At 41.9% G+C, this 26050-nt stretch overlaps 1 protein-coding gene across 2 annotated transcripts in view; it reads left to right on the top strand.

Annotated features, from left to right (window-relative positions):
• NUDCD1 (NudC domain containing 1) overlaps positions 1–17147 on the top strand; it is a 59745-nt gene extending 42598 nt beyond the window's left edge. For both annotated transcript variants that reach the window (XM_084848923.1, XM_084848922.1), the window contains 2 exons: positions 11819–11975; positions 15626–17147. In XM_084848923.1, coding sequence (XP_084705049.1) covers positions 11819–11975; positions 15626–15918 — 450 coding nt within the window. In that variant the 3' untranslated portion in view covers positions 15919–17147. The remainder of the gene's footprint in view (positions 1–11818; positions 11976–15625) is intronic.
• The last annotated feature ends 8903 nt before the right edge of the window (positions 17148–26050 follow it).

Genomic DNA, 26050 nt, shown 5'->3' on the forward strand with positions numbered 1-26050 from the left:
CAGATAAGATGGAGGCACTGTGGGTGCTAGTAGTTACCTATAAAGGCCCAAGTGGTTTGGGACCAAGTTATTTGAATGGCCGTCTGCACCCATATTAACCTGCACAGGCCTTAAGATTGGCTTCAGAGGTCCTGCTCATTGACCTGCCATCATGACTTCATTATGTTGGCTGACACTAGACAAGGCCTTTTTGGTGGTGTCCCATGCTTTATGGAATTCCCTCCCTCAGCAAGTGCACATGGCCCCTACTCTGCTGGCTCTTAAACAGTCCTTGAACACCATTGTTTTAGGCTGCTTTTAATTAGTGTTTCAGTGGTCTGTATTTAAGAGCAGTTTCAATGTCTGCATTTTAAGCTGTTTTGATGTGATATATGAAGTGTTTTACTGTTCTAAACTGCCAGTGGGTCAATATTTTCGTGATCATTTTGTGTTGAGTTTTATGCTATGCTGTGGCTGCCTTGGGATGATTACCCTGAAGGGCAAAATACAAAGGTTGAAATAATACAATGAAATACAAACAGTCAAATTTATTATAAGAATGAAATATTGTGTGTATCAAAGCTCCCACAGATCTTTGGCTCTAGACCAAGAAAATGGCCCAAAGTCACTTCAAACATTCTAACTGGGGAGAAAGGTAATATTTTTTAGCTCATTGACTGGATTCACGCAACACGCTAACCCACATTCAGTGGCTGAGTGTGGGTTGTTGTTGAACTGTGGGTTAGCATATTCTCTGGACCCAGGACATTTTCCACAGGGTGGCTTGTTAACCACGTAGTGTGGCTTATTTTTCTCAGGCAAGCCACCTTGAGAACCCATGGTTTGTTGTTGGGTTGTTCAGGGTGGTTAACAAGCTACACTGCAAGGTTAACAAGCCACCCTGCAGAAAATTTCCTGGGTTCAGACAACAGGTTAACCTACGGTTCAAAAAACAACCCACGGTTCAACAACAACCCACACTCAACCACTGAGTGTGGGTTAGCATGTTGTGTGAACAGCCCCATTGTCAAACACTATGGTACTCTGTCCTCGATCAGGCAAGCAGGTTTATACTCTCCAGCACCACCATGCATTAACTGACAATTCTTGGAGCTAGGGAGGTAGGGTTTTTTTTTGGGGGGAGGGGTGTTATGGACAGTCACTTTGTTGGGACTGCTCCTTATGCTTTGCCAATGTAGCTTTGTACCTTCTCGTTATTTTTTTCTGTCTACAGCCAGTCCAGAGACATGAGCATAGTCAGCCAAGCCATCTGTTTTTAGTTCATTTTTGTTACACTTGTGGAGGCTTCGCCCTTTTTTTTCTTGAAAGAGGCTCATTTTTGTTAAGTCAGGCAAAGCACCTTTACACCTTTTGCTGTCAAACAATTAATCAGTCTTTTGTGCACTTTTAGGTTTGGCAGTTTTCTGAATAAAGTCGATTCTTTCCAAAGAATGCCCAGTTGTTTGTATTGCAAACCAATGCCATTCTTAGAAGACATATTTTTCAGTGCATTTTCTCTCCCCCCCCCCAGCCACACACACACTTTTTTTCATTCAATAGTTGCGTGTGAGAATAACAACTCATCTTGTTTGCATCTAAACCAAAAGGTTGCTGCCATTCATTATTTGGGGGGAAAAGCAAAAAACATTTTGTAGAAAGATCATTAACTGTGACAGAAACAGAGAGGTGCTAGCGTAGATAACAAGCCGTGGATGCATGTTCATAAGAGGGGCAAGCTTCTCTTTTATGCACAAGAATCAAATAATTGCCAGTTAGCAACCAGGGAAGACAAGCTCTATGCAAATGGTTTTGTTCTTAATACCTGTCTGTCAGATTTTCAAAGAACCTGAATATGCTCCTTTCAAGCCAGATGCTTAAAATGACGGATGGTTTTAGTTACATTTGCTTCTCTGGAATAGAAGGGCAAGACATTGGAAAGTATGCCATATTGACAACACAATCATATACATGTCTGCTCAAACATAAGCCCCATTGAGTTCAGTGGGGTTTACTCCTAGGTAAGTGGGTATAGAATTGCAGCCTTAATATCCTAATATTTTACTTCCAAAAATAATACCTTTGACTTCCAAGTTAAAGAACATACTCTGCTCATTTGCCATGGGCAAATTCTTTTGCCTGAAGAATTTGTATGTTTAGAGTTAGGCTTTTTCATCTGCAAGCTGATCCAACTTCCTTCAAAGACATAGCAAAGGTTAGAAGTCTTTCACCACTGCGGGAAGCTGGCCACTATAAAGTGAGATATGGCATGGATTGGTTCAGACACATCCACCACCATACCAAGGAAAGCACTTAATGCATGCAGTACTCCTGAAAAGAAAGCATGGGGGTTGCCTTAGATTAGAAAAGAGGTCATGTGGTCTAGCACTCTTTTGGCCACAATGAACACTATTTTAGAGCGAGGGCAGGGAACCTCTTTTGGTCCTGGGGCCAGATTGCGCCCCTCCCCCGACCATGCCAGCAGGCCAGATGACATCAAGGGCCAGGGCCCCTCCCATCCCCACCCATTTTCCCTTTTTCTTTTCAGAGAGAGGCACAGAGCTCTGTGTGTGTCTCTCTGCACAGAGAAAGGGATTTGGCTTGTGTTTTTAGGAGCCATTCCTGCAAGCACCTGTCAAGTCCCTTCATGTTCCACGTGAAGCAAACTACCTCAGACAACACTTGCAGGAATGTTTCCTGCAAATGCCAGCTGAGCTGGGTATCTCCTTCACACACACCGCCCGCATCCCAGTGACAGCACAAGAAGCCTGAGAAGGGAAAGGATTTGGCAGGTGCTTTAGAAGAAAGGCAGGATATACATTTGATCAGTGTAGGCCAGTCCTCAGCATGTAATGATTGGAAGTATACTCCTTCTGAACATGGCACTCTCTGATGGCTATATGCTACCTCTAGCATCAGTGGCAGTATGCCTATGTATGCCTGTTGCTGGGGAGCATGAGCAGGAGGGTCCTATTACACTCATGTCCTATTGGGGGGTTTCCCACAGGCCGCTGGTTGGCCACTGTGTGAATAGAATGCTGGGCTTGATAGAACTCTGGTCTGATGCAGCATGGCTATTATGCTCTTATGTAATGTAGCTTCCATTATAGGCCATTATGGGTAACAGAGCATAGAGCATTCGTCTATGAATTTGTCTAATTTTGGTCTTTAAAAAAAAAAAAAAAGCTCAAAGAGCATGGTGTGATTTTGTTTTAATAGTACTTTTTATTTCTCTTATTTCCTGTCAGTCTTTTTTATTTACTCTGCTTTGTTTCTTCATGCTCATAGACACTGACAGTCCTATCGCCACTTTAAGGGTGTATGACCTAAAGAGGTTGTCTGTCCCAGATCGGAAGCTGCTCGACGCTTGTTGAAATCCTCCAGATATTACTCTAGAATAGGTCTGTGCAAGTTCTAACCTAGCAGCTGTGATGGCAGCCCAAGATAGAGTCAATTAAACTCCCTGTTTTTGCTATCTGCCTGGGCCTTCATAAACAAGGATCATGACATACGATTGTTGGGTCATTAGCCATGACCTGCGAGGCGATTTAGAATACAGGTCATCTTGGCGGATCACATGGGTCTGCTTTAAAGGTGCTCTGCAAGCTTTTTAAAATTATTTTTAAACCTCAGCAATCTAATCTCGCTATATTTAGAAGTAGAGTCCACCTCTTCAAAGCTGGCTTCCCTTGCTTCAGAATATTCCCCAGTGCCTACAAAATTTGGTCTTGCCAATAAAAGTTGATATTTGGATAGGGAAAATAATAGAGGTAGAGTGCTTTAACGGAAGGACTTTACTAGCTCACCAGAATGAAGACTTGCCATCCCAAGCCTTACTCATGCTTGAGCCTTCTGGATTAACTGTCTACACCGTGATCGCTCCTTGAATGCAAACCAGCCTTAACGCAGAGAGTATTATGCGTAGTCGTTATAAATAGGCAGTGTCTGCTCTAAGCAGTCTGCATTTTACTTTGAAATTAACTGTCTGCAAGAATAAAAGTGAAGATGAAAACTTCTAATGTGATTCACGCACACATTCTTGGTGCAGGGGCTGTATATTTAATGCAGTACACATAGAAAAATGCAATTAAGTTCTTATCAGCTACTGTTGACACCAATTAGGAGGTAAAGGAAGTATGCCTCTCTTTATTCTGTAACAATTCCTTAAAAATAGAGATGCACATTGTGTTAGCATTTAGAGCAGAGGTTTCCAAACTGTGTGCTGTGATACATTAGTGTGTCGGGGGCAGTGTGTAGGTGTGTCGCGCGAAATGCAGAAAATTGTGCGGAAGGGCACCGTGGAGCTCCCTTACTCGCGTTTGCTTCCCTTGGCCCCTACCCCCGAATTTCCTAAAGCAGCTAATGTTAAAGCAGCTAAGCCTTAGCTGCTTTAACATTAGCTGCTTTAGGATCATGTGGCGTCTTGATGTAGGGAGCAAGTGATTGGCGGTGTTGGAGTGGTACGGCGAGGTATAGGCATGGGGCGAAGAGAGGGGAGGGGAGGCGCCACCCTGGGAGCAGAGCTTGGCCACCGCTGGCTCAGAGAAGTGGCAGTGGCCACCAGCCCTGTGAGATTTCGAGCGCGCCCTTCGCAGACTTCTGCACCACGCTCCTGCGCAGCCAGGCCAGAGTAGCGCACGGGTGGAAACGCCGCCTGGGACTGCACCAAGCGGGCCATCCGCCATCTTGGCAGTCGGAACGGAGCTCAGTGGAGGCCAGAAGCCTCAGAATCAGCGTGCTCCCAATCACCCGGGCGAGCGCAGCTGCAGGCTGTCACCCAGTCAACCCACCTGCTGCTGGCTGAAGGGAGGCCACCCTCTCAAACCCAATGTGGCAAACAGCAAGCCACCCACCACGTGGCACTTATAATTTGATTTCTGCCATTTATTTTTATTTTCACTCTGCTGTAATTGTGGATTAACCACCCACCGGCAGTGTGCCACCGGAGAGCGCTGGAACTGGACTCTGGACATAGGCATTGCAAATATTTACAGCAATATAGCCTTGAAGTGAGACATATATATTTACACCATTTTTGTTGGACTTTTGCTTCTCTACTTCATGTGTTTTTGCAGCTGAACTCTTACCTGGGCCTATGTGTCCTAATATGTATTGTAAATACTTTAGTTAATTTTGTTTATTTTTCACATTTTCTTGCACATATTTACATACTGTTACTCATAAATGACAACAATGTATGTTATCTTACAAATCATACATTTTTAAAAATATAAATGAAAGGTTTTCATGAGATATGTCCTATCCCCATACATTTCGTTATTACAATTTATGTATGTGTCCGTATCTCTTATAACGGGTTACTTTAACCTCCGGTTTGCTAGTAGAACTGAATTACCGTGTCACGAAATGATGCATGTCTAAGAAGTGTGTCACCATCATGAAAAGTTTGGAAAGCTTTGATTTAGAGTATAGGAATGATTAAAGCTTTTATGGGTTAGTTTTTGTGCCAAATAATGTAATTGTGCATACATGTGTGCACATGTATTTAATCTTGTGTAATTCTGAGACACAGGACCACTATCATGTGAATTTATCTTGTATGAGCAAAAAACCCCTTCGGAACAGGTATATTTGTTTACGCAGAGATGAAGGAAATAGCTGTCAGTGGCCCTTTATGGTTTTCTCCCTTTTCATAGTGATCAATAGAGGTATTGACTGCTTCCATATTCTTTGTGTGTCTCAAAAATAGATTGTTATCTTGTGATCAATAATCATTCTTTGCTAGCTAGTTTGAGTATTAGTTCATCAAACTATATAAAGGACTAAGACGGTCTTTTCTGCCCCATGGGACTTTTCAGCCCCGTGGGGTAAATTCCCCGATGCAAGCAACCCCCTTCCTCCTGTATGATGATGGGAGGCATTTCTTTTTCTTCCACCATTCCTGACACAGGCTGTTTCCTTTCCCTCCATCAGTCTTTGCTACCTTACCCATCCATGCCCCAGATCTTATATCGATAGTGGCCTTGTCCACATAATTTCCCCTCCCCCGCCCCCAAAAAAGTGAGCTGGACAGTCCATGATGCCCATTTGTGAGGTGGTCTCCCTTGTGCAATTGCTCCCCATAAGGAAGAAAAATTTCATGGGCAAGCGTGATTGTGGAGGAGCCACCCAGCTCTCATGCTGTTCGAGGGGGAGATGAAGAACAGAGGGAAGATCCCACCAATATATGAAGAAGAAATGCTGCCGCTTCTGTTTAATGGCAGAAGAAAGGCAAGCAAAAGAGGCCCTATGACTGTTCCCTATTGAACTGGAGCTACTCTCCATTGTTCCCCACCCTTTCTCTTCCTTTCTAATGGATTCACTCTTCATGGCAAGGTTTCAGCATCACAGTCACAGTACAAGATGTTTCCCAACTTCACTGGTAAGCAACTGTGACTTGATTTTATTTTTAATTCACTGTAGCTGAAAATTGAGCTTTAGACTAAATTAGATTCTCTAGGCAGTTCTTCACTTATTAAAACAACTTTACATTACAGCTTACAGAAATGGTACCAACGTGGCCTTTGTAGATTCCTGAGTACCGATAGCCTGACTACTGATCAAAGCATTGGTAACTTCAAGATTGGATTACTTTAATGCGCTCTATGTAGGGCTGCCCTTAAGGCTTGTTCAGAAGCTGCAGCTAGTGCAGAATGCATCGGCTGGGTTACTGACCGGGATGCCTTACCGTGCACATATTACACTTCTGCTAAAGGATCTGTACTAGCTGCCAGTCTGCTACTGACCTAGGTGAACGGTGTTCTTATTAGTATTCAAAGCCCTATACAACTCAGGACCAGGTTACCTCAAGGAACATCTCCCCCTATAACTGGAGTGGGTAATATGTGGCCCCTGCAGCCCCCCAGTGTCTCCTGCCACCCCCAAAATTCAGGGATACCCCCAAAAAATCTAAAAAAAGGTTTCTTTTTTGGCAAACCAAATGGCACTCTGTAGCTGCTGTGGATCCCCAAAAGGGTCAGCATTAGCTTGCAAGCAAGCTAATTTTGACCTTTGGGGCACTCTGTAGCAGCTATGGATGGCTTTTTTCTCTCTCTCCCAAAGTTGTCCTATAACAGCTTCTCAAGCAACTACAATTTTTTTTGCGGGGGGGGGGGGGGTCTGTTGTCTGTGCCACAGCCTATGGATTTCCATTTGGCAAACACATGGAGACAGGCCTTCTCTGCAGTGGCGCCCACCCTGTGGAATGATCTCCCCTCTCAGGTACTTCGTTAAGAAAGCCTTCTTGTCTCTCCTTGCTATTCTCTGGAACTCTGCATTCAGTTGGATATATCTTCCCCTTTCTCCCTTGCTTTTCGTTTCCCTCCTTTCCTCAGCTACTTGTAAAGCCTCATCACCTCATCTACACCAAGGCCATGCCTGCCTGTTATTCCAGTGATTTCTTGACTTCCTACTTTAACATTCCAAACCCCTATGATGAAAAGGACATCTTTTTTTGGTGTTAGTTCTAGAAGGTGTTGTAGGTCTTCATAGAACCGATCAACCTCAGTTTCTTCGGCCTCAGTGGTTGGGGCATAGACTTGAATTACTGTGATGTTGAATGGTTCGCCTTGGATACGTACTGAGATCATTACATTGTTTTTGAGATTGTACCCCAGTACTGCTTTTCCCACCCTTTTGTTGACTATGAGCGCTACTCCATTTCTTCTAAGGGATTCTTGCCCACAGTAGTAGACATAATGGTCACCTGAATTAAATTCACCCATGCTTGTCCATTTTAGTTCGCTGATTCCCAAGATGTCAATGTTCAATCTTGCCATCTCATCTTTGACCACCTCCAGCTTACCTTGATTCACTGATCTGACATTCCAGGTTCCTAAACAATATTGTTCTTTACAGCATCGGATTTTCTTTTCACCACCAGACACATCCACAGCTGAGTGTCCTGTCAGCTTTGGCCCAGCCGCTTCACTCTTTCTGGCGCTACTTGGAAATTCCCTCTGCTCTTCCCCAGTAGTATATTAGACACCTTCCGACCTGAGGGGCTCATCTTCCGGCATCATATCTTTTAGCCTTGTGATACATTTCATGGGGTTCTCTTGGCAAGAATACTGGAGTGGGTTGCCATTTCCTTCTCCAGTGGACCACATTTTGTCAGAACTCTCCACCATGACCTGTCCGTCTTGGGTGGCCCTGCACAGCATAGCTTTTGGCTTCACTGAGTTACGCAAGCCCCTTCACCACAAGAAGGCAGTGATCCATGAAGGGGGAGAAAGTGATTAGCCCAAAGTAATTTAGTGAGCTTTATAGCTGAGTAGGGATTTGAACCTGGGTTTCTCCAGTCTGATATTCTGTCCTAGAGGTGGGCAATTTGTGGCCCTCCAAATGTTTTGGCTTACAATTCCCATCATCCCTCACCGTTGACTATGCTGATTGGAGTTGTAGGTTAAAACATCTGGAGGGGCACAAGTTGCCCACCCATACCCTATCCACGACACCACGCTGGCTCTGAGTACTTTTATGAAGTGGTAATTTAAGTCTTTGAAATGTGACTCCACATTTCTGTGAAATAAGGTTTATAAACTTTTGTACGGGAGAGTATTCATTCCCTGAATAAATAATACATTTTTAAGTGCTTGTTTCAGTAAGTGGAAATTCTGTTTTAATATCACTTCCACACCAAAGTGCAGAAATTCATTTCGTTGTAACTGATTAAATTTACCTCAGCTTAAAGTTAACATGGTACCAATTGCAGATACTCTCCTTAGCTGTAATACGCCTTTTCACTATATTGTATTGCTATCTGTAACATTTATATTCTTGTTATGGAAAGAAGAGGATGCCTTTATAACACTGAAATATAGTTAAAACCTCACATTCACTTGCATTCATAGTAATATTTTTCAGTTATTGGGTGACTCAGAAATGTAATGCTGACCTTTTGCAAATTGGTATCTGGATCTTTATTTCTCAGTTCTAGTGTGGCACTGGCAGTATTTCATTCCTTAATTAATGCCATACCCCTTTTAATAGCTGTGAATCAGCTATTATATTTTCTTTTGAGTTGATTTAGTTTGGGTAACATGTTCTCACTCGTGAGTTTTTCCCCTTCTAAATGCAGATTTATAGAATTCATGGTTCTAGATAGAAGCGGGGGGGGGGAGATTGTTATGATAAGGTCTAAGGAATGTGGTCGCTACAGGATAATTTAGCCTGTGAGATTTTTCTTTCAGTAAATTATCTTGTTTCTAACAGTGTTTATAAGGGACAAAATGTAAGTGAGGCGCCTAAAATAAGTCTTCATGTTACTGAAGCTGCTGGTAGGAAGTAGCTGTAAAAAAAAACTACTGAAGGGAAGAAGGGAAGTCTAGAATATGCTCCTGAAGGAGCCCCAAAGTGCCTTGAGAACAGCAAAAAAGGTGAAAAGCAACTAAGAACTCAAAGGAATAAAGAGTAAAGTTAATATGCATAGAAGAGGGACCAAAAGGGGATTAAGAGAACAGTTACACATGCCCTGGCTATTACAGGTTCCTTTTATTAGAATTTTTTTCATGCTTACAAGATCGATGTTAAAGATCAACCTTTATATCACCCAAGATTACTGAGATGTCTGGTTTACAATGTTGAATCCTGTTCAGGGCAGGTGGTGGTGAAGATTAATAAAATATGCTACTTCCGTTTTCTCTACTTTGAGTAATAATGTCAGGTTCATAAAAAATATTCCAGGGATGTGTTCAAGCAAGGAGACATGAAAGGTAACTTCATAAACCTGGCAAAATGCTGTACGTAGATGATTTCTTGTGCGAAATGCAAAAAGCTGATCATTTCAGCCACTTCCGCTACCTTCTCTGCCAGAATGTGGCCAACCATGTAGCTCATGAATTGGCATCCAGCCTGTGAGATCATTTTATTCAGCTCCAGTGTAGCCTTTGTAAGGAGGGCAGTGTTCATGCTTCCTGGAAAGAAGCATAGAATTGTAGAGTAGAGGAGGCCTTATAGGCCATCTAGCTTAACCCCTTACTCAATGCAGGACATTTAGAGCTAGAGCATCCCCAGCAGATGGTTGTCCAGCCTCTGCTTGAAAACCTGCAGCGAGGGAGAGCCTCCCCAACCACCCCAAACGCTATGGATGCTACATATCAGAACAACAAGAAAGCTTCACACTCCATGCGTTTTCCATCTTCAGCTGGGATGATGGACATGCGAGCTAAGAGTCCATATGTTGAATTCCTTATTGGCCAGCCTACAGGATAGCATTGAAGATAAGCCTCTGCACTGCTTTGGAGAATATGCCAGCCCAAGGGGAGCCTTATTCCTCCCACACCATCACTGTAGATGACATGACTCTTTCCTAAGCATAACAGCTCTCCTTTTTTTTTGGTTCCAAGCTTGTTCCATTGGTGGCCTCACTCTTCTATTGGGGAATCTATTTTGCTTCTTACAGCAGATGACAGCCAGAGATCATGTATCAAGAGTGAATGTAAGAAAAGCCAAAAATTCCTGAAGTGGATACTGAATTAAATTAATCACTCCAAGCACAGCTAAAGCATACCATTTTCTCCATGCTTAAGACATTGGCCAACCCTGCCTTTGGTTACAAATTCTTTTCTTAGTTGAAGCAGACTGCTCTTTTTCATAAAAGTAGCTGCTGGTGATGAAATAGCCTCTGCATTTAACTGACCTGCTTAGATTCTTCTCCACATGCAAAGGAGAGTGGCTTATTTTCATGCCATCAGAAGTTTTGAAAAGCAGGAATCTGTTTAAATTGGCGTAAATATCTCTACAAAATACTTTCTAGATGAAGTAACACTAGTGGTTTTCATTAACCATTGTTAAGTATACCTGCTATTATATTTATAGAGCAAGATGGTGTGATGTGCTAATGTCATTTAAAGAAAAGTAGATGTGTATGACTGCCTTTGTAAAGGAGGGTATAATGATCTCTCAGTTTCACACAGTTAAAGCAGCAGTTTCACTCCTACCTGAGTAATATGACATCACCCATGAAGCTCCAAATTCTAGAAAACCATACCACCCCTAAGTCTTATAGTCAAAATACATTGGTGAATCCATGCAAATGTGTTCTATTATATGTTTATTCAGGTTTTTATCTTGCTCTTCCTCCAAGATCCTCAGGGTAGTATATACTCAGAACAACCTAGTGACATAGGATTACACTGAGAAATAGCAATTAGCCCTTGGTTACCCAGTGATCTTCATGGTTGAGCAGGAATTTGAACTTAGGTCTCCCAGGCTCTAGTTGAACGTTGAAACTACTATGCCACACTGTCTCATGAGCAAAGAATTTTGATACACTTAGAACCATAAGGATGCAGTCTTGAATCTAATGTTGCACTAAAACATTTCTAGGGGTAAATCATCTAGATTTCAGGGATATCTCAAAAAAGATCACAGCTAGACTGGTGGTCTGTAATGCATTGGGCAGTATCCAACTGTGTCATTCCATTAGCGCAACTGATGTTGCGCTAGCGTAAGCTAGGTCTAATGATGCGCAAGAGAAGAATCCAACTAAAGTTACATTTGTGCAAGCATGATTCCACAAGCAGTTGTGCATTGTGGCTGTGCAACCCATTGCGCATAACTCTGGTGCATCCACTTGCTCAACTGCTTGCACAACCAGTTGCACAAGCATAATGGGCAACCACTTGCACATTGGAAAGATTCAGCAGAGCTCTGTTAGCGCTATTTGAGTTTGTGGAATGACACAGTTAGGTACTACCTATCGATTAGAGGTTTGGATAACTGCCCTACCAATATCTTAATGTAATTTTGCTCAAAGCTGAAATTATGCTGCTGGTGGTACATGTCATCAAGCAGTTAAATACTGAATTGGTACTAAAAGGATTACTCTTCTGTCCTGCAGGTAAATCTTGGAAGCAACCAGTATCTCTTCTCAACAGTGGTGGATCCCAAGGAAATGCCATGTTTCTGCTTACGTCATGATGTCGATGCTCTTCTCTGGCAGCCACGCCCAGATCAACAGGACAAGTGGGAGCACATTTCTACTTTCAACGCATTAGGTATGGGAGGAAGGCTACATAGCATTTATCTTCATTCCATAATGGCTTCCCCACTTCAGTTCAGTCATCTCTGCTCTCACTCATAACAGAGGTCCGTGATTAAAAGGTGGTTGATTATTGTAGCAAATCTCAAAGTATTTCAGTCTTGGGTTGATTTTCAGAAAGACTTACTTTAGGTAAATAAGTAACTGATTAGCATCATAAAATCAAGCCTATTTTTCTTAAGGATTAAGTACTTAGTTTTATGAATGAAAGTTTGTGCAATACCTTAGGAAGAGCACAAATAAAATGAAGAGGCACCAACATTCCTGCAGATGTAAGCTATTTCAGACCATAGTTCAGGATAAACTCCAAGTTAAATCTTCTAGAAGAAATCCATAAAATGTTCCAGGCATGTTTATGCTGTGTTGATTCCACTGAGCCTACTGCCAGCAAAATGAGTGTTGTGGTATTGCCCAAAGGGTATAAAAGTCAGATCAAACCAGCATGGAAGTCCTGTTTCAAAATTCACAGGCACTTTGCATAGAAGATTGAAGCTTGGCTCAACTGGAAAATGATAACCTTTTAGTTTTTAGCTGGCATATCAAGCAGTTTCATTTTTCATTCTTTGTTGTTGAAACAAATGGGGAATTCTAAAGCATGTTTGCTTCAATCGTCCGGTGGTTTTTTGTGAAGAATTCAGATTTATAGGGCAGTATCCTATTGTGCACATATGCCAGAGGAAGCAACCACTGGTGCAATGGGGATTTTGCGGTTTCACAAGCAACCTGAAGGATGCAGAAATGCTTATTTCTGGAACCGGGCAGGTCAGTGGAGCTCACAGAAGGGAGCTCCACTGTCCTATCCCAATCTAGAAATGAGCATTTCTGCTCGTTTCCAGGGTTACTTTTAGAACTGCAGAACCCCATTGTACAAGCAATCACTCATGCTGGTGCAAAAGAAACAGTGGAAGTGCAGTGGCAGCATAGGATGCTGCCCAATAGTTTGTTTCTGGATTTCTGAACTTTGGCCAGTTCGTATACCAGGTTTTTCAGATATGGGGAGTATTTTCCATTTCTGCATAAATGGCTAGGACCCAAAGCACTACTTTAGGTGGGCCAAAAGCGCTTGACCATGATTTGGGTGGGTTGCTTTGTTTTGTTTTGGCAGATCCCCATGCTATATTACAATCCGCATTTGAAAGTCCCATCTGTGTCAGCAGTGCTTTCCCATGGGGTCTTTTGGTGTCTGTGTGTTGGGTGGGAGTTTGCTGGTCCAGAAAGGCAAGTCCTAAGCCATTACTGGTTCCACAGTTCTTTGGAGCCCGAGTAGCATGTGGTTTTGATTTGAGTACCTTGACAGAGCTACAGAAGTTCAAGCTGCTTCTAAAATTTTGCAGGTTTCTTAGCATGTCAGATGAATTCGTGCATGTTTTGCTTACGAATAACAATAACTTCTGCATCTGCCAAATGTAACTGACAAACCAGCCTTTTTCCATCTTCCTTATTTCAACCATCTAGTAGTACCCTTCCATTTCCTCTTCCTGAGACTGCCATCTCTTAAGTGTTTCCATCCATAATATCATTCACTGAGCCACTGTCGGTGAATTTCAAAATCTATATAGTGCAATACCTTTATTAGGCCAACTCAAAGATCACAAAAAATATGCAACCTTTTGAGATCTCCAGATGTCTTCATATTTATTTATTTATTTATTTATTTATTTATTTATTTCTATACCGCCCAATAGCCGAAGCTCTCTGGGCGGTTCACAAAGGCAAGGTTCACAAAGGCAAAGGTTCATCAGGCAAGGTGTTACAAAAAGCAGGGGGAGGGGAGAGGATCTGACTAGATCTTGTAGCCAGTATGTCTGCATAGTCAGAGTCCTAAGATGATAATAGAGGAGGAAGGGTTTCAGGCTGGGCTCTGTTAGGTGATGTGATAGTTTAAGTGCCCTGGAATCACTGGGTAAAATAAAAGTGCTGGACAATGGTAGATCCTCCATTTTTGAAAATATAAAATCCATCTGTTAAGTCACACCTGTCTTCATCCAGGGCAAACCAGACAGGCACATTGGTTGGCAGAAAATAGAAGTTTTGTGGTGAAGTTACTACTCCAGTGTTTTCCTACTGGACAGGTTTTTTGCGAAAACCACTGTAGCCACTGTAAGTGGTGGAATATGTAAACAGAATCACATTTGATAATATGGCTGCTGCAGTGGGGTCCAGAATAAGAGCTTTAGCTAGCACTAGGGTTCATTTTTCAGGGGTAGGATCCTGGCTCTTGGTTCTTGTTTGGCAGTAGTTGAAGTGGCAACCTAGGTGAGCACCTCTTTCCTCAAACAAAGTGAGCAAAACGTGTGGTGCTGAAGGTCGGGGAAGTACTACCCTATAGGTTTCCATTCAACAGGCAATTGCAGTCACACCTTAAATTTTTTTATTTTATTTTTTTGGTGTTGGGGAACAGTCTTTGCCAAGTAGTTTGAGTCTGCTTTTAATTGAAATTGCTTTTAATTTGCTAACTGATGCTGGTCTGTAGTTCAAAGATGTTGATGGTTGCTGCTGGTACTGAGTGGTTTGTGTTTTTATATTTCTGGTATTTCGTCTTGGTAATGGTTTATGTTTTTAATTTTGTAAACCAGCTTGAGCGGTGGGGGGTGGGGGTTGCGCAGAAAGGAGATATAAACATATAAAATAAATAACTGTAGATTTTGTAGAGTGCCTCTCAGTATCCCATTTTTAAATCATAAAATCACCAGGATTTCTGTTGATTTGCAAGTAGCTGGAAAAGAGTCTAGCACTTCCATATTGGGTTTATTTTAATGCTTGATTTTTTAAAAAAAACAGCAGCATTTTCCTAAGTTATCGCTATTTTGCAGTATCGAATAGAAAATAACACTTTTGTATTAATCTGCTTCACTTATTATTTCCAGAGGAGGGTGTATCATCAGTTTATCCATGTATAATGAAACATTAGAAATGCTTTGCCAACTGTGTAACTAAGGGCTTGGATAGACGTAGCAAGTATAATAAATGTAATTCCCTTTCTTTGGAACCCCTCCTTGTTATTTACCATGGACTAGGATGAGAGCAGATTTATGTGGTGACATTTAAAAAGCTATACAGAACTAATTAAAATGCAGAGCACTGTTATGATATTTATCCAATGCCTTCCCCATCAGGAAGCATGCTACCATATTTGTCCTAGCTTTAGTTCTGTACAGTCTCAAAGAGCAGCCCCAAGTGAAGTGCACTGCAGTAGTCTAGTACTGAGGATAGGCATAGAAAATGTTTACTAAGTCTGAATCCAAAAGAAAGACTTGCAAGCTTTGCACATTTTCGACTTTTTAAAAAGTATGTGTGTGTTTTAAAAATAAAACCATGCAGACCACTATCTGAGAGAGAGTTTGGCAGGAACAAAATAACTACCTGCTTTTATTTTTTTATAATTGATTTTAAAAATGAAAGGAAAAACAAAGATCCTCAACAACAGCATACCAAGAAGCCAAATTGTGCCAGTGTTTCCTCTGCCTTACATCAACAAAAATGGGTTACCAATCATGATTTGTTGTCTGTTGCAAAACTGTTTAAGCTGCTTCCATTGTGGCTCAGACTTAGCTCGAACCTCCCTCCCTGACCTTTGCCTGCTTTTATTGGCTGTGTGTGTTTCAGGTTATGTGCAAGCATCAAAGCAAGACAAGAAATTCATGGCTTGTGCCCCAAACCATTCATACTCTGCCCTCTGTGAGTGTCTGCGGCGCGTGTTCATCTATCGACAACCAACTCTTCTGTCTACTGTTCTCTACAACAGAAAGGAGGGAAGACAAGTAGGACAAGTTGCTAAGCAGTTGGTAGCAACTCTGGAAACCCACGATCCTGTTTTGGGGTTTCAGGCAACAAATGAGAGATTATTTGTTCTCACAACAAAAGTCCTGTTTATAATAAAAGTAAGCACTGAGAATTAACGACTAAGTATATCCTATTGATATCTCTGCGTTCCACATTCACTCAGATAATGACTATATAAATTAGTGGGAAAGTACAGAAGTGTGCTGTCAGTGCAAAAGCAACGTATCATATGTACCTTTTATGACCAAAATTTATCTTAGTGTCTGCCTATATTTAAGAGGGATAGAAGTGTTCAACTTTATTTTTAAAAAATGATTTATTATTTGTGCAAACTATCTAGTTCTGTTGAAAAGTGTAAGAAAGCTGTTGAGTTCTTTCTCTCTGTAATACTTTCCAACAGTTTCTAGTGGCAGAAATTGCATTTATGAAATGATTTTTTTTCTGTATTTCCAAATATATATTTTTCAATCACAGTGCTCTTAATAGCTTGTTGCAAATACACTCTTTGTTTATTTTAGCTTTTTATCACAGCAGTTACTGTATGGCTTCCTAAGTCAAATCAGCCCCTGCGGTTTTTGTTCGCCCCTGCCCCACCCCAAATAAGGAAACGTACCCAAATACTTAAAATGTAATTTGCAGCATAGTAAAAACATCTGAATTTTTGCTTTTCATTTCCTTTTTAATGTCCTCACTTAAAGCTTGCATTGGCTCATTGGACAAATGATAGTCAATACCAGCATCTACTTTTCTCAGACATATTTTTAATTGAAGCTCAACTTTCTCATTATGTGCAAATATGGTAATCGCATTTGGATTGTATTCGGATTCCAGTTGAAGATCTACAAGCATTTTAGAAATAAAATGGATTTTTTTAAAAAGTTCTTGTGTTCTTTTCCCTGAGTTTGAAATTGGAGCTCCTATGTGAGAATGAGGATACCTTTGAAGGCTCTCAATTCTTTAGCTGCTACCTTTACCTGAAGGGTAAGAGATAATGAATTCGCCCTGTAGGTTTAAGCCTGGGATTTGTGAGGGAAATGTTTTAGCAGTGTTGCAGAAGGAAGAAAATCTCTGATCTCCGGTGGTTAAAAACAAAGGAGTACCATCCAACCTGCTCTGTCCTTTCACACCCTAGCTTGCAGGTAAGTGAAGCCTATCAGTTCAGATTGGAATTCAATTTTACCAGATTACCTCCCCAAATGTCCACTCACCATCCAGTTGTTCCACTTGGTTCTGACACTGTTGCTTTTCTTGTATGAGAACCAGTCCAGATTTTGGAAAGATATTTAGAGTCATTATTAATTAAAATTTATATAGGACTTTTGTTGCACATGATGATCTACATAACATAAGCAAAAAAAAAAAATACAGCTCCCTGCCCTGTATTTAGATCTTACAATCTAAATGTCAACAGAGCAGAAGAAAGAGGCAAAGGTAACAATGGGAATAATGTACACCGATGCAGTTAACCTGTACTTGAGCTTAGTTTCTATAAGGGTGGAAGGCTAAAGGATTAAACCAAGAAGTTTGCAGAAAAGGTGGGTTTTGAGGAACAGTAGAAACAAGAGAGGGCTTATGCTTAGTCCATGTGCATGACACACGAAAGGCCAAGATAATTCCTCGTTTGTGGAATTATCTAGATGTGCACAAAATTGTGCACATCTAGAACTGTGGTCATGTCTTGGTTTGTTGTTTATTCATTCAGTAGCTTCCGACTCTTCGTGACTTCATGGACCAGCCCACGCCAGAGCTTCCTGTTGGCCGTCGCCACCCCCAGCTCCCCCAAGATCGATTCCATCACCTCCAGAATATCATCCATCCATCTTGCCCTTGGTCAGCCCCTCTTCCTTTTGCCTTCCACTTTCCCTAGCATCAGCATCTTCTCCAGGGTATCCTGTCTTCTCATGATGTGGCCAAAGTACTTCAGTTTTGCCTTCAATATCATTCCTTCAAGTGAGCAGTCTGGCTTTATTTCCTGGAGTATGGACTGGTTTGATCTTCTTGCAGTCCAAGGCACTCTCAGAATTAACCTCCAACACCACAGTTCAAAAGCACCTATCTTCCTTCGCTCAGCCTTCCTTATGGTCCAGCTCTCGCAGCCATAGGTTCCTGCGGGGAATACCATTGCTTGAACTATGCGGACCTTTGTTGTCAGTGTGAAGTCTCTGCTCTTCACTATTTTATCAAGATTTGTCATTGCTGTCCTCCCAAGAAATAAACGTCTTCTGATTTCCTGGCTGCAGCATCTGCAGTAATCTTTGTGCCTAGAAATACAAGGTTTGTCACTTCTCCCTGTATTTGCCAGCAAATTTAGAAAACACAAGAATGGCCATCAGATTGGAAAAAATCAACTTATATCCCCATACCAAAAAAGGGAAACACTAAAGAATGTTCAAACTATTGAACAGTGGCACTTATTTCACATGCCAGTAAGGTAATGCTCAGGATCTTGCAAGGTAGACTCCAGCAATTCATGGAACGAGAATTGCCAGATGTACAAGCTGGGTTTAGAAAAGGCAGAGGAGCTAGAGACCAAATTGCCAATATCCACTGGATAATGGAGAAAGCCAGGGAGTTTCAGAAAAACATCTATTTCTATTTTATTGACTATTCTAAAGCCTTTGACTGTGTGGATCATAACAAATTGTGGCAAGTTTTTGGTGGTAGGGGGATACCAAATCTCGTCTGCCCTGAGGAATCTGTATAACGACCAAGTAGCAACGGTAAGAACAGACCACGGAACAATGGACTGGTTTAAGATTGGGAAAGGAGTACAGCATACAGGGTTGTATACTCTCACCCTTCCTATTCAACCTGTACGCAGAACACATCATGCGACGTGATGGGCTTGATGAATCCAAGGCTGGAGTTAAAATCGCTGGAAGAAACATTAACAATTTCAGATATACAGATGATACCACTTTGATGGCTGAAAGCGAGGAGGAGCTGAGGAACCTTATGACGAAGGTGAAAGAAGAAAGTGCAAAAGCTGGGTTGCAGTTAAACCTCAAAAAAACCAATTATGGCAACCAGCTGGATTGATAACTGGAAAATAGAGGGAGAAAACGTGGAGGCAGTGACAGACCTTGTATTTCTGGGCACAAAGATTACTGCACCTTGACAGCATCATCTTGCAAGATTTTAAACAGTTCAGCTGGGATACCATCATATCTCTCCCTTTCACTGTTGCCTTTGCTTTCCTTCTTTCTTGGGCTACTTCCAGTGTCTCAGCAGACAGCCATCTTGCCTTCTTGGTTTTCTTTTTCTTTGGGACATTTTTTGTTGCTGCCTCCTGAACAATGTTGCGAACGTCTGTCCATAGTTCTTCCGGGACCCTATGTACTAAATCTAGTCCCTTAAATCTATTCTTCACCTCCACTACATATTCATTAGGAATATTAGTGAGCTCATTTCTAACTGCTCTGGATCTTCCCTATTCTCTTTATTCTGATTCTTAATTGTGCAATAAGAAGTTCGTGATCTGAACTACAGTCAGCTCCAGGTGTGTGTTTTTACCGACTGTATATATGTCCACCACCTTTGGCTACAAAGGATGTAGTCAATCTGATTTTGGTGTCGGCCATCTGGTGAAGTCTATGTATAAAGTCGTCTTTTAGGTTGTTGGAAGAGAGTGTTTGTTATGCACAGTGAGTTGTCTTGACAAAATTCTATCAGCCTGTGTCCTGCTTCATTTTGTTCTCCCAGACCATGCTTGCCTGTAATTCCAGGTGTCGTTTGACTACCCACCTTAGCATTCCAGTCTCCTGTAATGAAAATAACATCTCTTTTTGGCATATTATCCATTGGGTGCTGCAGATCCTCATAGAACTGATCTACTTCTGCTTCTTCAGCATCTGTTTGCAGACATAACGCAAGGAAGCTTAGTTTCTACGGGACAAGTAACTCTCATGTATGTCAGCCAGCCCAGCTGTGAAATTAGATTTTACCGTTTTGGAAAAAAAGCTCAAAGGGAAAAGAGCAATTAATCTATTATACAATAATTCCTCTTCATACAACGTTACATTTATGAAGCCAAGAGTTGTGGAAAGCTGATTTCCTTTATCTCTTGTGACAAATTAAGGAAAGTGAAGTAACACCCTTCTTGTTTTTTTCACATAGTCTTTATTATAACAGATAATAAAGAGAAGGGGCAGCAAATGTACCTTGACTTCAAAGGGAGGTTACTGACAAAGCACATCTAGCCAGAAAAGGGCTTTCTGTTCTCTTGATGATACTTCTGCATGCTTGTTGAGCATAGAATGGTGTTTTGAATGAATCATGGTTTTGTGATATATCTAAAGGATATGTAGTTCAAGCCAAGTAGTCAAAGCCGATTTAACTGCCTCATTCGCTAAACCTCACAGTGTGCCACAAGCAAAAAGATGGAGCAATCAAAGTGCTTTACTGCAAGACCTACCCATCCACTTTAAGGGGTAGTTTAGTAAAGCAACCCAAACCATATATAACAAGGGATGTCAACCCGTTTTGGCACTCCCAGGGTGCTTGGCCATCTAAGCGTCACCATGACAGAACCAAATCCTTCCTCTAGGCTTCCCCAAAAAAGCTTTTCCTTGGCTGTCTGTCATAAATCCACTGTGCAACAGCTAAGGGCTTATTCAGATAATACATGGCCCAGAACCTTTATTTACACTGAAACCAGGACTGGGTTTTGTGTGCCTTCTCCCACCTTCTTCCTTCATTGTGCATAGAACATCTCCCCTGAACCAGCAGAAGGCACATTTAGTTGAACATAGTATTTCCTGATCCAGATATTGTTAGCTTTTTCATTTCAGATACTATTCGATACATGGGAGAGGCAGAGTGGTTTGAGCCAAAGCCTGTTTCCATCTTCTAGTGCATTGTGGGCATATTGGGTTGTATCCAGATAGGGTATGTTTATATCTAGTCCTGATGGCTATATGGTACCTCCAGTATCGGGCAGTATGCTGATGTACACCAGTTGCTGGGGAACATGGCTGGGAAGGTGCTTTTGCACTCATCTCCTGCATGTGGGTTTCCTGTGGGCAGCTGCTTGGCCATTGTGTGAACAGAATTCTGGACTAAATGGACCCTTGTCTGTCCCAGCATGGCTTTTTACTCTTATGTCCTTATAGTAATACCCAACTGTGTCCCAGCACTAGGACTAATTAGGTTACGTTGTTTTAAACCAACCTTATTTACACCAGTGCAACGTATTTAGTGCTAGTGCTGGGGCGAAGGGTTTTTTTTTTTTTTCAAATTTTTAATTGTGAATTTTAACAAAACAACCCAAAAACATAACAAAACCAAAATAATAGTAATAATGATAATAAAATAAAAAATACAACAATATATTCTAAAATCCTGAGTTTCAAATATTGCAATATTCAAAAAAGGAAAAAAAATAGGTACACATAAACTTCAGTGAAAGCAGACCAAATATCCACATAATAAGTCCATCTGCAAGTTACACCACTCTTTCAAATGTTACTATTGTTGCTAAGTCTTCAGTCCATTGCGTTATAGGTGGTGAGCTTTTATCCATCCAATATCCTAATATCAGTCTTTTAGCAACCAAAAGGGCATGAAAAATCCACCTATGCTGACCATGTGTTGCATTCCAAGAAGCAGGTAAGTAATTTGAAAGAGCATTTACATCAGTAAATATTAAAGAGCTTTCCAATATGAAATATATCTGTATAATAACTTCCTCCCAAAAGGAGGCAACCGTTGGGCATTTCCAAAACATGAATAAGAGAAGCATTGACTGCATTACACCTCCAACAATTTGCCGAATTTGACAAGCCTTTATTAAAAAGACGTTGTGGCGTCCAATAGACCCAAAACAAAAGGTTTTGTTGAATAAGGCATAACTGAAGATCCATTGAAATGTCTGATACAGATGCCAAGGCAGCAGTCAACAAAACAAAATAGGACCTTCCAATTCCCTGTTCCATTCCTGCTGTAAACCACTTGTATCATATTTATTCATTGATAATAAGGTCGATATATCTGGTCAGTTTCAGTAAGTATTTCCAATAGTGAAGGAGATTCCGAAGCAGTAAAAGCAGCAGGATGGAATCTAGATCGCAACAAATGTTTCAATTGCAAGGATGCCATTCCACTGTAGCAGGCAAATCAAATTGACCTCGCAAAGTTGAAAATAACAAAAGCTCAACCCCCACTAATTGATCCTGGGTAAAAATCATTTTATGTGTCCAGGTCCTCCATAAAAACATTTTCTTACCAATTCTTAAATCTGGATTTCCCCATAAAGCCAGTTTAGCATGGGAAAATGGATCAAACTGTAATTGACGTGACATTATACGCCAAACTTCTCTAACTGCCAAAATTGTGGGAGGAGCTCTATCTACCTTGATATGCCGAGAACCTAAATGCCACCCATTTAAAGAGAGGCTCCAGACAAGAAGATTCCAACACTGACCAAGGTGGAAAGTCTAATCTGAGTGGAAAAGACCAAAATTTAGTAGAAGTCAGCAAATAGGCACGATGGTACATAGATCTGGAAAACCAAACCTGCCTTCATTAATTAAAGGTTGCACCCTTTTTAAAGATATTCCTGGTGGAGAGGAACCCAAGAAAAATTTACAAAACAAAGCATTCAGTTGTGCTGGGGCACAGTTAGAGTTACTCTATCTGAATACAACCCAATACCCCCAATGCACTATAAGGTGGGAACAGGCCTCTGGTTCAGATCACTTCATCCCCTTCCATGTTGCCCAGTGTAACCAGTGTTTGCTAGGACAATGGGGAAAAGTGGTGATCTGCCATTGCCCTAGCAAGCACTAGTTACATTGCACAAGCATTGGTTTATGCTAGCGCAACGTCATTAGTCCTAGTGCAGGGGCACAGCAGGATACTACCATTAGTATCCCTCCTCTGGCAAGAGGTTCTAATCCAGCAGAGGCTTCCATCAGAAGATCAGGGAGGGGAGACTTTGACGTTGCATGTACATAAATTATGAATTGTAGTAATAGATGTGTATTCATGTTATAGCTAGATGTTTATGGTTAGTATATCTAGAGTAAGAGTGAAAAGACTGACAGGAGGAATGGTGTATTAGCATATGGGAGGTGCCTGGCTGAGTGAGTGTAGGGGGGAAGTGTGTGATATATATGGTGGGTGCTGTGCTTGTGTGACTCAGATAGGAATGAGACAGGGTTCAGAACAGAGATAGGGTTTGTTACGGAATGAATCAGAGAGAGAGAGAGAGATTTGTAAGAAATGGGATTTGTGTTGGGTTTGTCTAGAGTTAAATTGAAGAGTTTGAAGAGAGAGTGACTATGATTTATGTGTATGAGAGGATATTAGTATTAGTATTAATATTAACATTTGTATACCTCCCCATAGCCAAAGCTCTTTGGGTGGTTTACAAAAGTTAAAACATTAAAATACAATATACAAAGTTTAAAAACTATTTACATAAAAGCATATGGACAATACATACAAACAACATATAATTAAAACAATTTTGAACTAAAAACAATTTTTTAAAAAATCCAACAATAAAACACAGCATAAAACAACACAGCTTAAAAACAGTATACTAGAGTCAGCAAAAGGAACAAGAGTTCTAAAAACGGAAGGCCTGCCAGAATAATAGAGTCTTTAATGCCCGCTAAAAGACCTTCAAAGAGGTCAGCAGGCGCATTTCAACCAGCAGGTCATTCCACAACTGAGGAGTGGCGAAGGAAAAGGTCCTCTTGTGTGTGGCTGCCACTCTCACATTAGGCAGCTGCAGCAGAGAGCCCTCAGAGGACCTTAGGTGGTGGACTGGGACGTAGGGGAGAAGGTGCTCCCTAAGGTATCTTGGACCTAGACCATGAAAGGCTTTAAAGGTAAGAATCAGCACTTTATATTTTGCTTGGAAACAAATTGGCAGCCAGTGTAAAGATTTTTAAATGGTGTAATATGGTCTCCACAGGATTTCCCAGAGACCAGCCTGGCTGCCGTATTTTGTACCAGTTGTTTCCAAACTAAATATAAAGGCAGCCCCAAGTACAGTGCATTACAGAAATCAAGCCTAGAGGTTACCAGCGCATGCACCACCGTTACCAGGTCCACATGTTCCAGGAATGGCTGTAGCTGGAGAATCAGCCAAAGTTGGTAACAGGCACTTCTCACCATTGCCTCCACCTGGGGTGCCAGGAGCAGGGTTGGTTCAAGAAGCACCCCCAAGCTACACACTTGCTCCTTCAGGGAGAGTGCAACCCCATCCAGAACTGGTTGACATACCTAAATACCTGAATTAGGACCCTTTGCGATGAGCACCTCTGTCTTGCCTGGATTGAACTTCAGCTTGTCCTCCCTCAGGCAGTCATTCAGAGGAGTCATACCTTCCTTGAATAAAGATGTTAAGGAGAAATAGATTTGTGTGTCATCAGCATACTGATAACACTCAGCCCCAAACCTCCTGATGATCTCGTCCGGTGGTTTCATGTAGATATTGAACAGCATCGGGAATAGAATGGAGTCCTGAGGGACTCCACATAATAGTTCCTTTTTCGAGGAACAACTATCCCCAAGTGACACCATCTGGAACTGTCCTGAGAGAAAGGAGCAGAACCACTGCAGAGCAGTGCCCCCTCAGGCGATCCAGAAGGATACCATGGTATATAATATACATAGACAGAAGCTCTAAAAGTTACAGATTTACTGTTGAACATCTTAACGTTATAATTAATAAAGATTTCTTTGTTGTATAAAATTCTATGCCTTCTGCTCTTGGCTATGTAAGGGTTAAGATAATAAAGGAAATAATGCATGTTCTTTGTGGTCACTGTGCATCACACATATGGGCTCTGCGCCTGCACTGAGCCTCATTTGGGAAACTTCTAAAGCTGAGGAATGTTTTGGCGGGAAACCTCCCCCACTGTCCACTGCGCATGTCCAAGTGGGTTCCTGCCCATTCCCTCAGTTCTCTTTCGACCGCCTAGTTGGTTGCATCTACTGGAGCTTCCTCTATATTTTGAGAACAATTTGTGATGCTTTGCACTGTGCTGAGGTCCTTTTTTGTTTGTTCTGTCAGGTTTTCTTCCCCAACTTCTGTCATCTTGTTACCACACACACACAAAATTATCTTCATCGACTTCTTGTTCAGACTGTCGTCAACCGCAGCTGCAGTCCTCATGGCGCATGGCTGCAAAAGCTCCATTTTGCAAATGTGTAAAATGTGGGAGCAAGTTGCCTCCTGCTGATCCTCACTCACTTTGTCTTTTTTGTTTGCCCTGAGGCTTGTTTGCTCTGCCAATCTTTCACCAAGCAGGTGAGAAAGAATAAGTCAGACAGACTGAAAGTGGAGCTTTGGAGGCTCCATAAGAGTTAAGGTAATAAAGGAAATAATACAGGTTATAGAATAAAGCCACTGGGCCTATTCACTCATCACGCTAACCCATGGTGGGTAGCTAGCTATGTTGGGTAGGTGGTTATGCAAACAACCTACTGTGCTCTCGTTAGGCAAGGAAGCAAGCCACACAGAGTAGTTTATTTCACCACTACCCCTCACCCCTTCTCCTGTAATCCTCCCGCCCAGCCAGGCAGGTATCCCAGCTTCCTTAGCGGTGGGAATAGAGATCACTTGAGAGGAGCAGAGCAGTGGCAGTGTTTTTGGCTGCTCTTGCCGAGCAGCTCTGTAGGCAGTCTTCATAACCTATGCTGGCATGATAGACAACACGCTAACCCACCATAGGTAAAATAACCCTTACTGCATACCGTGGGTTCTCGGGTTGGCTTCTTTAGGGTCAATAACCCACCATGGGGGGGCGGGGGAACACGCTAAGTCATCTTGGCTTGTTCTGGAAAATAAGCCATCATGGGTTAGTGTGTTGTGTGAACCCAGCCAGTGTGTCCTCAGCTCAAGGACAGAGTAAAAATGGTTGGATCTGAGCTAAAGGTCCCAGTGGCAGCATTGCTGTGTGGCGGGGAAGATGTTACCTGCCGTGGGAAAGGTTTTATTGAAGAAGAATTCTCACTGGTAATTGGCAGGAATGCCATAGAGATCATTTTAAACAGCTCCCTGTTCTGAAGGGTCCTCCAACCCTTCAGAGCAGATGGGGGGGGCTACAGGAGGGAAGGGGGATTACCCAGAATTGCCTCCCCCGCCCCCGCTTTCTGCTGATGGAAGCCTCTCCTGGGTCAAGCAGCCTTCGTCAGCAGTGGGACACCAATTGTGCTGGGGGAAAGGTAGTCACGCCTGGGGAAGGCAATGGCAAACCACCCCGCAACAGTCTGCCATGAAAACGCCAGCGAAAG

The sequence above is a fragment of the Heloderma suspectum genome, chromosome 4 (assembly GCF_057233095.1).
Source record: "Heloderma suspectum isolate Gila_16-S chromosome 4, 16-S_ref, whole genome shotgun sequence".
Lineage (NCBI taxonomy): Eukaryota > Metazoa > Chordata > Lepidosauria > Squamata > Helodermatidae > Heloderma > Heloderma suspectum.